The following is a 13,657-nucleotide window of genomic DNA, read 5'->3' on the forward strand; positions in this document are numbered from 1 at the left end:
ATTTATTGACAAGACTTACCATGTGCCATCAATTATTTTTAATTTAGTCGAAGGTATGAATATATACAAAAAGTAATGCATACAGTTTTGGAGCAAGTCAGTTTAACAGAACAAATAATAACGCGACATACTGTGCTTACCAAACTGGATAAATCACAAAAGGTAGCAAGCCAGCTCTCTGTTATATTCTTCACCTTTATTGGAAATTTGAATTTACTTAACCCAGCCTTCCCTAACCTGGTAACCTCCAGATGTTTTGGGCTACAACTTCCACCAGCCACAGACACCATGGTTATTCTGGCAGAAAGGGATAGGAAATGTGGTCCAAAACATTTCAAGGGCAGCAGGATGGGACAAGATCGGAATCCTAGATTGTATTTGGATTTCACATTCTGGATCTAGATGTTATCCAGGCCCAAAAGACAAAACATCACATGGGGTATGTTCGTAGTAAAGTACAGTTGAGTCACTACCCTGTTACATGTTGTGTAGCTGACCATGGAAACCAAAGTTTACCTGTTCCATCCATGATCTCCGGAGTTGGGAGTATTTCATATGTACAGGAGTCGACAGATGCTGAACATGGGTCCAATTCAGATAGGGCTGGGAGTGAAGCCTGGCTGGAACTCAGAGCCTGCCCATTCTCCAATGATCCTTCTTCATTTTGTATGGAAAGCTCCCCATCTGGGTGGAAGCAGAAAAATAATATGAAATAAAAAGAAAATAACCAGAAGATTTCTCAGCTCTGGAAAATTTCCCCCAGTGGTTCAGTTACTTTAACTGCAACCACACACCTCAGAGACAAAGTCCTAATGTATAGCATCTGTGCCAGGCTTCCTCAACCTAGTGCCCTCCAGATGTTGTGTACTACAACTCCCATTATTGCTGTCCATCGGCCATGCTGGCTGGGGACGATGGTAGTTGTGATCTAAAGCATCTGAAGGGCACTAGGCCCAGGAAGCCTGATGTGCACAGTTCTCCAGCCATATTCCGGCAGACCTAATCATTGTTTATTTTTTAAATTATAACTGCATTTACACAACTGCCCCTTTAAAAGGTTCTCTGAAACTTCTTCAGTTCAGATTTGACAGATGTTAAATGGGAATCAGGTTCCCCGGTCTTCCAAAACACAATGGCATGGAGGTGCTATGACAGGATGGCATTTCCTTGCTCAAAATGTAGTTGGCGGATCTGGGCAGCATCCTGCCAAACATATTTGTTTGCACCATAGGCTAGATTTTTTTTTTTAAAGCAGTCCCTCTTGTTTGTCCCTCTCCCTCAGAAGTAATAAAACACGCATTATTTTTAATTAAGCACTTGTCCTTGGTGCTAAAAGTGCTTCAAATACAATCCTTACAATGCTCACATAACTTAAACTGGACCTATTGTTCCTCTGTTGAAATAGTGGTTAATAGTGGCTGAGGTTTAACAGCTTGCTTACCCAGCAGCACAGCCACTTATGCATCACTAAGGAGGAGGATGAAAGAAGACAGGTTTGCCTAACAATTCCATGTGCTAGCTGATATGTGAAATCTATACTATAGCGGCACATTTGGAATTAATTGCTATACTTTCAATACAAGGACAATGCATTTCGCCATAGGGATCGGTGTGCCTTCTGTCTCGGTGCCTGTTGATGGGCAACTAATGTTCCTAAGGCAGTAGGCATAGGACTTTAGTCTTAAGGGCAACAGAACTGCTGAGTTCATTAAGTATTATTCTTTATATGAAACATGGCATTTACCAGCAGTTAAGCATGGCTTTGTGGTTGGCTGGTCCTACCCTGAGGCAAAACACCCAAAAAGTAGGTCAAGCCTCAGACTGGTGCTCCAAAATAGAAAGTTGATTGGTGTGCAGTTATGTCTAACACATTATGGCTTCTTCAGGGTGAGCCAATCTTAGGCCCCATCTCCACTAAACATTTAAGGCAGTATCATACCACTTTAAACAGCCGTGGCTTACCCCAAGGAATCCTGGGAACTGTTGCTTGTCAAAGGTACTGGGAGTTGTTAGAAGACCCCCCCCCATTCCCCCCTCACAGAACTACAATTCTCAGAGTGCTTTAATGGTCCATCCCTCTTCCCAGGGAACTCTGGGAAGCCACCCAGAATGCCTGAGGCAACCCAGTCAGTTGGGTGAGGTACTAGTTGTTGTTGTTAGTCTCCTAACAACACTCAGCACTTTTAACAGCTCCAGTCATTCCAGAAGGATACAGGACCCCCCTGGACGGTTAAGTCCAGTCAAAGGCAACTATAGGGTTGAGGCGCTCATCTCACTTTCAGGCCAAGGGAGCCGGCGTTTGTCCAGACAGCTTTCCAGATCATGTGGCCAGCATGACTAAACCGCTTCTGGCGCAATGGTGGATGGTATCAAAGCTACTGAGAGATGAGGGAGAATCAGCAGGGTCATGCTCCCCCCCCACCCCCCATCTCTCTCACAGGAAAGGTCATCATATAGGACAAGCAAGGCAGCCTCAATGCAAAATCTGGGTCTTAGCATCAAGTGAAATGAGACTTCCAGGAGTGTCTGAATCCTGAAAGTGACCACCTACTCAAGAACCTTAGGCGACATCTGCAACCAGTCTGTAATTACTAAGGTTTCTTGGGCCTGAGGCAGGTTTTGTCAAGAATGCTTGTAGGTCTTTGAGGTGGGAGAAAGGAGCATGGAGATTGGGCGGGTGAGATGGTGTGTGCATTTGTTTGTGCTTCCCACTTTTGAAATGTTGGACGATATGAAAATGTGGCCTATTGTACAAAGGAAAGTCACACCCGTTCCTCTGCCCACTTTGACCTCCGGCTACACCCACTTTCACCCGTGACCACCTCCAAAACTGGCCTGCGGCCCAAAAAGATTTCACACAAGGAAATCAGGCCCTTCCACCCATTTTTAGTGGAAATCTGTCCATGACCATTCTTAAAAGCTTTGGTTTGACAGAATCAAATTTTGTAGGAAGGTTTATCTTACCAGGTGTGGTTTAAAGCACAGGCAGCCGAGGACAGAGGGAGGGGGACATTCTGATACAAATAAAACCATGTATCACCCAAGATGAATATGCAAAAATACATTGCAATATACCAGGGAAACTGCTAATTTATTTTACCTATGGACAATGGTGAGAAATATTTCTGAAGAGCCCTAAGGGAAAAGCATTCTTTTGTCCTTTAAGGATCCTTGAGAAGGTAGAATCTCCTGCCTCTTTTCCTAGAACTATTTAAAATATAAGCTCTTAGTTTTTCTGGTTATCAGTGAAGGATTTGAAGAGGATTATAGAGATGGAGTGGGATAGCAAAATTATAATCAGCAGAAACCTGTGCTGCAGGTTTTGTAGTTCTCAGCGGGGAAGAAAGGAAGGTCATATCTATAAGGTTTAACTTGCTGTTAATATGTTAACATCATTTACCCTGTTCTTTATACCAGGTTTTCGCTGATTCATTAGACTGGACCCTGTTTTTTATTTGTTTAAACTCCCTGGATTCCTGTTTTTATACTTTTGTTTTACTGGTTTTATGCTGCATTTTTAAAAATAGTATCGCTTTTATGTTGTACACCATACAATTTCAAATTTATACTAGGTTAAACTTATATCTCATCCATTATGGGGAAGACAAAGGTTTAATTAGCCATTTTCTTACTGGATAGGGGTGTACAGCTATTGCCAATGGTTGAATGGCAGTCGATTCCTGGAGCATTTTCCAAACTGGGGAAAGATTGATGCAGCATCAACTGCAGATATTTAGAATTGCCCCCTCCTAGCCCTTATATATACTGTCAGTAATGGAACTTTTTGTATGTGGAAACAAGCAAAAGTACTGCATACTTTAAATATTTTTATCCCACCATACCACAACAAACAACCCAAAATCACTCACTGTTGGTTTTCATGTGCTATTTAATTTAAATGCATATGGATGTCAAATTGCCAGCTGAGACTGAGCAAAACAACTAAGCCTATTTCGTGAGCCACCCAGAGAACACTGCTATTGCGTGGCTTATGTAAATGTCACACACTGAAAAGTATGCCAGGAGGAGGCATGCAAGGCGCCATCCAACCATTTTAGGGACTCCGCTCCTTAGGCCTTTCTTCTCCTGAAGATATCCCCACAAGGGAGAGGAGGTTTAGGATCAGAGTTTTCCTTCTCCTAGGTAGGCTACCTCCCCACTTCACTCTGCAAGACATGTAGAAACAAGCCTTTTGACCATTGGGTCCACTATTGGTCTCATCCGCTCCATCTGCTGCAGCCTGGCTTTGAATGCAGGGGAAGTCCCTAACTCACCAAGGGTTTGAGACCAACTGGCTACCCTCACCTGGTTTTTAGCCATTTCCCAGGGCGTGGCTGCTGACGACAGCTTCTAGGAGCCACAGGTGAGAAAGTACAGGATGGGGAGCAAAGGTGGACAAACTACCCCAGAAGGAGAAGGATGTATTCCCCATTAGAGGTACTATCCCTCCCCTAACATCCAATACATTCATGTATAGGGGAAATCAATGCCCCTCTCTTTTAAAGCCTTCTTTCTTATTATTCCCCAAAGGACTCAGAGTTTTACAAGAGTTTTAAGGTATGGGCAGAAACATCTTACTCTCTGTCCCCCACTCAGACAACCAAGTGGTATTATTTCAAGGGTGCAATCCTTGTGAAATCACTAGAGGAGTTTACGCAGAAGGGCCAACAAAGTCTTACATGGGAGGCCTGTAGGACTTCATTTGGCCCTTGGGGCCTGGTGCTCCCCATTCCTGGGCTTATGGTCTTTGAGGCAAGAAAGGGGGTGCTTGCCCATCGCCTAAGTCACCCAAAGGCAGCTGGTAAGAACTGGGTGACAATACTCACAACACAGCTATCTTTGTCAGTGTGGTCACACCAGGGGCAGACAGTACTCTGTTTGGTTTCTTCCATTGGGAATGCTCCACATGAAGAAATTTAGAGCAGGGGTGGAGAAGTTGTGGCCTTTCAGAAGCTGCTTGATTCCACTCTCAGCAGTGTGGCCAGTTTGGGAGTTGTAGTCCAACAACATCTGAAGGGCTGCAGATTTCCATCTCCCTGCTTTATTGCATCCATATCAGATTTCTGGGTTGAGGGCAAGGCACTGGCTCCACGACATTCCCTTTTTTATTGTCAGTTCCCACTGTATAGAACTGAGCCCCAGCAGAACGGAGGTTCTGATGTTAAGCCCCAAATTAAACTAAGCCCTTTCTGCGGCCTTTCAAAATGACAACATTTCTCTTTTCCCCTTGGCAATGAGAATGGCACACTGCTCCTAATAGTTTAAAATCTCAGCATCAAATAGAAAACCTTTGATGTGGCTGTTACGCAGGATTATTAAAATATAGAAGGATGTTATGCCCAAACTCTACCTTGCTCAAAGTAAAGAATGTAAAAGCTGTTCATTATCAGCACAGCAACAGATCAAAGGTTTTAGCTGCAGTGGGCATTTCTGAAGCCAAGTATATCTGGGTCTGAATTGATCATCGACATCTCTGACAGCCCAGGCAGCTGTTCTTCTTTTTTTAAAAAAACAAACAAACCCAAAACCTGCTCAGAATTAATAGAATACAAGTAAAAGGCTCAGACCTTGGCCAAAAGTACATTCAGAAATGAATAGTATCAATGAAATAAAGCTGGAGCTATAATAGGAAATGCTCTTCCCAGTAGAAAATTCACATGCTATTGATGGCATGTCTGTTGTATGCCAAAATTGTAGGTATGTTGAGCTCAATTAATTTTTTTATCTTACTGGTGTGGGAGCCACATGGACATGGGCTCTTCAAGGCCACGTTGCTCTGGCCACATGTCTATTCCAGAACCAGTAAAGGAACAATTGTTCCCATGCTACTAAGGTAAGCATGAATTGGGCCCAACATGTCTGTTGAAGTAAAAATATCATGGTCCTCTGGCAACTTAAAGACTAACAAACTTATTGTTCCACCACTTCCATGTTAGAAGAGACATATCTTGTCTAAATCCTCTCTTCCTGTAGACTGGTTCACCCTCACTGAATCAACTGGAGTAAACACATGCAAAACCAGGATTAACATTTAATATATTAAACCCTTGAAATTATTGGAACTGATGTCAATTAAAGTTTAGCCTCTCCTGCATTGATGCAGAATACAACTTTCTTCTAGGAAACTCATTATCTCTGGAGAAGGCATGAACCTAATTGTTGAGGATACTTCAAGATACCACTTTATTGATCCTTTTCTTTAATGATATTGATCTGATGCGAGTTGGCTATTCTTTTGATTAAAAACCCATAATAGATCCTAGGCAGCTGCTTTATAAAACTTTACTACTGAGGACCAATAAAACCAACACTATTTGTTTTATTATGCAACTTGAGTAGCCCAGTAACAGCATATTGCTCAGGAGAAAGGGTGGCTAATTTTAGCTAAGAATAGGCCTGGGTTGCATGTCATGGAAAGCTAAACTAGGGCTTACTGGAGAACAGCTTGTGTTCACTTTGCTGCTCCCTAATATTTTTAATTTCTGCACCATGCTGAGCTAAGCCAAAGCTTGTTCTTAGCTACAGCCCTTGGTTAGTGGGGAGAAAACGTAACCATCAGCCCAGGTTCACTAAACCAAACCTTGGCTCAGATCAGAATGCAGGAGTAAAAATGGCACGGGAGGAAGAGCAAAGCAGCTGGGAGTGCCTCTAGCAGAAGCCCACACGTTCACAGTTCCAGTAAACCATAGTTTGACTTAGCTTATCACATGAACCTTTAAGAAAGCGATTCCAGGGGTGGGTCATAGTATTTCCACTGGAGGATTGAAGCTAGTGGATGTTCCAAAAGATACCGCCATGTATGCGTTTTGCAAAATGTTAAGGCAGAAAATTTAATATTGTCTAAACAATATACTCTTAACTTGCTTACGAACATGCCCTATTGGGTTGTGTCATCACTAAAGTCTGATTGGTCAGAACTCAGAATAAGGCTTTTTTGGGTAGTGGGTACCCTAGCTCTAGAACTCCTCCCTTGAGATTGGGCAGGCTCCTACTTTGAGTGGATTCCTATGGTAGATTAAAACATTTCTTTCGAGTAATAGTAGAGTCATGATATACACTTAAACCGAGCCTTTATTTGGTTGAATTTTATAGTGTGTATTTTGATAGATTGCAACATGTCCTGTGACTGTGTAATGTAGGGCAAGACAGTTGAATAAATTAAATGTCTCAGGTGAAAATGGCCAAGGAAACTGTAATGCCTAAATAGTTAAATAAAATGAAAACTGCTAAGGAAAAATGTGATGTAACACACAGAATCTGAACCTGGAAGATGTCTGAGCTGTTTAAACTGTGAGCATAAATGTCAAAAATTATGCATTGCATAGTCCTTCATTACAAATCCATACGTTTCACAGCATTGAACAGAAGTACTTAAGACTAGACTGCTAGCCAGCTCTATTGAGCTGAGTTATATGAGCCAGAAACACTGCCGGAAATGATCGATACAGAGATGAGAATAGTCATTTTTGGTTCAAGCAGGAACAGTAAAATTATATAGCGCAAACTATACTAAAGTTTCTGTTGTCTTTCTAAAAGGGGTTAGAGAAATCTGCAGATGATAAATCTATCACTGGCCATTAGCAATAGCTCAGGGATGGACTCCAAGTCTCATCACCTCCAACCAGAATGGGTCAATGGTCAAGGAGTCAAGAACAATGGTCAAGAACAACTGTGACCATTGTTCACAGTTTTTAATGCTTCAATTTGTTTTATTATAACTGATTTTAATTTTCTGCTTTATTATTTTGTTGCGAGGCACCCAGAGAACATTGTCATTGGGCAGCTGATATGCAATAAATAAATAAATTTTAAAAATATGAATTCTAAATGAATAATTATTCTAAATAAATAATTTTAATTAACCTTCCACTATTAATTTTCAAAATGCTACCAGCTGTATCTGTGAATTGTGTCATTCCAACTAAATCTTCCTTGACACAAAAGTGGTCAGACATATGGCCAAGGATGGTGCTGTACAGAGCTGCATATAGGAGAAACTACCTATATCCACCAGCCGTTTTAATGAGAATCTCCAGCATGGATGCTGCTTTCTCTTTAAGGTCATGTGGTTTATTCTGCTTATCAAAACCCAGAACAATGGGCACAGTGTTAAGGACTGGTTGCACACAGAGGAATGGAAGGAACTAACTGTAGAACCACCAAGGAAAGAAGGCTCAAAGCCCGGGGATTGGTGGTGACAAACTCCCCTTCCTTTGTTTCCCAGAACCAGAAGAGGGCTGAAACGGGCAGAGCATTGACAGACTGCATGCAGGCATAGCCTCTGATTGCTTGGAAAAAAGTCCTGGAGACGAGGGGACTTAAGATAGCTGAGGGGAAGTGGGAACTTTTAATCTTGGCAAGTGATTCATGGGGTAAGACCTACCAGGAATGAGCTGCTGTGCTCATTAGGCCTGTCAGTCAAGTCTGTGAAGATTGTGTTTTGGCTAATAAAGAGCTAACTCCAACTTTGAATAGCATGCTTTACTGCTGGCTCGCTCTGTAGCTATTCTGAATGCAGGCTCACAATACATTATATTTTAATGCATGTGTCGATATACTCATTTGAACATTTTTTTCTCCATGAGTGCAAGGAGACTATTTATTCTTCCCCAAAGAAATATGGAAGGAATTAAGTGCAATAAATCTAAACAAGCTCTTTCAGAGGCTCCTGGCGTGTGGAAGTGTAAATTATTGAACAACATTGTGATAAGGATAAGAGAATGATATGTATACGGACTGCATGGGAAGGAGCTGTAGCAGATGTAATGAGGAAGGCTCAAAACCAGAGACTCACAAAAATCTAAACTGAACCAGGGATTCCCATTTCAGCTATTGCATTGCAGGAAACGAATTCACAATTACGCTGTGACACTTGAAAGAAAGGTGTATCACTGCTGAATCTATTTGGCAATTCATTTAATGCAACTGCCCTGTCTTTAGTTACTGAACAGAAAAAATAATGTTTCTTGGTGAAACATCTGGATTATGGTCTGCCATAAAAACCATCTGAAGCTGCAAATGCAAATAGAACAGAATTTGCCAGGTTAGAGTTTCAATGCTCACTTGACATCTTCTCTGGAAGCTAACACATCTCATGGTAGGACGAGCAATGTTAAAATAGGATGATTTAACTGTGCAATCTCATGCATGTCTTCTCAAAAGTAAATTGGCCCCACTGAAGTATTGAATTACTTTATTGTAAGTAGTGTCTCGGTGTGCTCCCAGAGCCTGATCTGGCAGTAAACAAAAGGGAAATGTGTGGTAGTTCTCATGTTAAAGTTTCTGAACTTTTGTCAGGGTCTTTGTTCTCAGGCAAATAAAGCAGGTGTAAAATTAGAAAATATGAGTACTTTTCAAGTAGGATGGGTTGTGGAGGAAGAAGCAGGCCTTCCAACGTCTGCTAGCAAGAGGTACTTCATTTTGAAAAGATTGCCCAGTGTCTGAACACTTATTCCAGTGCAAGTAATCTTCAAGTAATATAAGGCAGAGGAGACCCCTGCTCCTGAGGAACACCTTGGTGTAAAACATGCTGAGCAATCTTCACAACGCAAATTGCCATTTGTTAGCACCAGTGTGGTGACTGCCACTCTCCCTTGCTGTTAAGTTGTTGGTGTCCACCTGCCATTTCCAGACATAGAACACTGCCATATACTGTATCTCACTAGCAGCAGCATGACTGAAGCGTGTGTTTGGGAGGGTACAGATACACATCTGTTATGTGGGGTCTCAGTTGCTGGTTGTTTGGTACCTTCTGAAATTTGTTGCCTGGAACTTCTCCTAACCATGGGCATAATCCAGTCAAAATCAAGCACTTAGACTTTCTGGGTTGTAGCCAACATCAACTGACCTATTTAAATGAATGGACATTATTTAATTTGGTCTGTTAATTTCAGTGGATTGTGGCTTTCAACTGAATATTTAAGCAAACCAAACTGAATGTGGGGGCAGCTCAAATATACCAAGCAAACATTATCAGATTTTGAAACCTATTTTGGATTTCAGACATGCGTGCAAATATGGAAAATTTGTTTCTGTTTCCTGTGTATTTTGTTGTGTCTATGCCAAGAAAGGATGATCAAGCCAGTTTCCACTACAAGGCCATTTTTCACATGCACCACTGAACTAGAAAATGGCAATATTCCATAAGAAATGTTGTGATGCTATCCAAGTAACACTTTGACTTTAATATAAAAGCAGATTCTTAATGGCTCTGGAGTAACTATCAGGCCCACAGTTTGGGGTCCAATATTTGTAGAGAAATATGACAAAAATCCAATAGCACAAGAGTCCTGTGGTTTTCAATAGCAATTTCTTCGCTAACAGCAAGTTTTATTGCCCATGCTACTGACTCAGAGTTGCACAGACAATGATCCTTACCTTTATCAAAAATTTCCTTTAGCACTCCTCTCTTGATAAGCTCCTCTCTGCTTTGCCTCATTGATATTTTTCTTTCAAGTGCTACCAAAAAGAAGAAACAAAGTTATAGTTACAATCATGAAAGCATTCTAAAAAGGTCAGAAAACTTTTTTTAAAAAAACCCACCGGGAGGTATTGAATATTTGTAATACTGAGGGACCCTCCAGACTGGGGTTGGGTTTTTTGGCAAGTGTATTCTGTGACATTTGTTTATTTTTTGTATTTATTGACAGGCCACTGATGTATTAAGAGTGCACTATCGATGGGATTATACTGAACTGTTCACATATCATTCCACTTTAGAAGGAGCTTTGTGATGGCTTCCACAACATTACGGCCAACTGGAAGGATAATCTTTCACTGCAACACAACAAAAGAGGGATAAAAAATAAACCAGAACATTTGCGGTATAAAAAGTTATGGAATTTCAGCAGGAATTTATGGAATACGCACTGACTGGAAATGAAGCAGTGTGACCACCCCAAAACTTGTGCAGGGGCAGACGGTATTGAAAACGGGATCAAGTCTAACTGCCCCAAATACCGTTGCAAGTGCAAATAACCATGACAGCATAATAAAAAGGATGTCCAGAGTAGATCTGATTTCAGTAGGTCCAATCTGAGGATGACATAGTTGGATAGCACTCATTTAATTCAAATCCCTGGTTTTTCCCCCAAGCAATTTTTCATTCTAGGAATGCATTTGCATTACTCACTAGTATATATTAGCTGATGATCTCAACTACAATAATTACTGTAACACAAGCATTATTTAGTCCTGTCATTTGTTTATTTTTAAATATAAATTTTAAAAGCTGGGGTTGTATCCAACGTATTGGATCATCTCATACAAGAGATTCTGCTAAAAGACAGCTTGCATTAGTAAGATATTTTGCCCGCAGACAGGGTGCATTGCTCTTTCGTGCAACATTGAAAAATATTGCGCTAGTGGACTGACATCATTTGCTATAACCCTTAAAATGAAAGCTGATCAGCTAGCAACCCACTCCTATACAGCTACCTGAGTCTAAGCCAGTGATTTGGCCCTCCAGCTGTTTTGGGACTACAATTCCGATCATCCCTGACCATTGGTCCTGTTAACTAGGGATGATGGGAGCTGTAGTCCCAAAACAGCTGGAGGGCCAAGTTTGGCCATCACTGGTCTAAGCCCATTGTCCAGGCTGTAACAATCACCTGTAACAGCTTCCCTTCCTTTAGCCTAGAAAGATGCTCATCAGCCTGGAATATGCAACAACCTATTTTTATTTGAAATCAAGTTGACAGTACATTCAGGCCAGACCAGAGAGAGTACTTCTTTGCACAATGCATAATTAATATAAAGAATTTGCTGCCATTAGATGTGACTATGGCCATTGACCTAGATGGCTTAAAATTGGTCCCACTGCATTTGTCATTCTGTGGAATTAAAATGGCTAATCTAAAAGAGAGGAACATCAATGACAGAATGCAAATGGAGATATGAAGGAAAATCAGCTGGAGGTTTCATTTAAGCCCCGGGAATAACAAACTCCCAGGCTATTATATAATATCATCCTATTTAAACTTGTATGTTTTCCAAATACCTAGCTTTGCAAATATCACAATATGTGATACAGGTAGGTAGCCGTGTTGGTCTGCCGTAGTTGAAACAAAATAAAAAAATTCCTTCCAGTAGCACCTTAGAGACCAACTAAGTTTGTTATTGGTATGAGCTTTCGTGTGCATGCACACTTCTTCAGATACCATTCAGGTTATATATTTTTTTAGTTTCTTCTGCTTTACAATGTTCTGTGACATTTGAATGAACTAAAGAAATGTCTTCTCTATAGCTGTTGATTTTATTGATTGATTGGCTTCTTCCACAATAGTATCTTAAACCTACAGTAAGGTCTGGATCCAGTTGCCATTATAATACACAACAAAAGTGTGACTTACTTCGGCTATACCAGATCCCCAACAAGCAACTATTTATTTCTGTACAAGTGACCTTTCAGCAGCTTTGAAAATCTCTTATTTCCTTCTCATGGCAAGAGATGGTTGCATGAACTGCGCTAAGCGCATTTCTTAAGATGTTAGGTTTGCTGAATGCATCACCAAAATACCAGCTCCCACTGAGAGGCAGGTGCAGAGCTTCTGCTATTTTGTCAGATGTGGGCAACTATTATGCCAACCTAACTCTCTCTGTATTCAGTAATAAAGTGAAGATCTGTTCCTGGAAATCCCAAAATTATTAGCTGGGATAGTAGGTGAGCATTTTTAAAAAAGTTTTAAATTTTGTTTAGAAAGTTGTTTTAAACAACCTTTAGAGGTTTTAACTATATTCTCTTAGTAACTGACTAAAGACCATCCACTGAGTTTCATAACTAAGAGGTGTTGAAGTTGAGTCTCTGCAATCCCATTCCAGCACTCTAACCATTGCATGAAACTGTCCCTCATAATTGTTAAAGCTTCTACATTCACACCAATAGCCACACTGAGCACCAAAATAGTGGTTGTATGCAATACTGTAATTTCAGGAACTGAAGATAACAGTTGCTGAGAGCAGCATTGTCAGGCTTTTAGATACACTCTGTCCTAATTGGTAAGACAAGATGTGTTGAAAACCCAACAAGGCACAATCTACCCTAAAAAAAAAAATAGAGCAAGACAGCAATTTAAAGAATGAAATGTTTCTTGGAGTGTCATATAGAGCCTATTATTTGAGGCTAAATTGTGAACAATATAAACGGCAGGTAGGTTGGATTTAACAATCACTTGCTTGCAACAGATGTTTCTTGGGATTTCCTGCAGCCCAGCTATGTTTTTTTTTTAGTTTTTTTTTTTAGTTATTACCCCAGAGGATGTCACAAATGGTTCTCTCTCGCTGTTGGTCACAAACCAATACTTTGCTCTTTAAGAAGCAACTCCTTTGTGTCCACTTAAACAGAATTTGGCAGACAAGAAATCACTTCCTCTACCAAACCAGACTTTCCTTGCTAAACTCTCTCTCTCTCTCTCTCTCTCTCTCTCTCTCTCTCTCTCTCTTTCATACAACAATGTTGACTGACTGACGTAGTTAATACTTCGGTCATTCAGCAATATTCCCCAAACAAGACTTGCACATTTATGTGATCACAAGCAGAAATGTTTGGGGCAACTAAGGCTAGGTAATTTCAAGAGCATCTGTTAAAAGGCATAGTGGAAAATCAGTAACTTAGATCTTGGAACTGATTGCAGAATGCATGCCTCTGGGAAAAGGCGCC

General features: G+C 40.9%; 1 protein-coding gene across 11 annotated transcripts in view; it reads right to left on the bottom strand.

Annotated features, from left to right (window-relative positions):
• The window catches only part of PHACTR1 (phosphatase and actin regulator 1), a 253,070-nt gene that overhangs the window by 39,372 nt on the left and 200,041 nt on the right, over window positions 1-13,657 (bottom strand). For all 11 annotated transcript variants that reach the window (XM_083747291.1, XM_083747290.1, XM_083747295.1 and 8 more), the window contains 2 exons: window positions 10,378-10,458; window positions 517-684 (listed from right to left, as the gene is read on the bottom strand). In XM_083747291.1, coding sequence (XP_083603417.1) covers window positions 517-684; window positions 10,378-10,458 — 249 coding nt within the window. The remainder of the gene's footprint in view (window positions 1-516; window positions 685-10,377; window positions 10,459-13,657) is intronic.

This window comes from Podarcis gaigeae (assembly GCF_964106915.1).
Source record: "Podarcis gaigeae genome assembly, chromosome: 7".
Lineage (NCBI taxonomy): Eukaryota > Metazoa > Chordata > Lepidosauria > Squamata > Lacertidae > Podarcis > Podarcis gaigeae.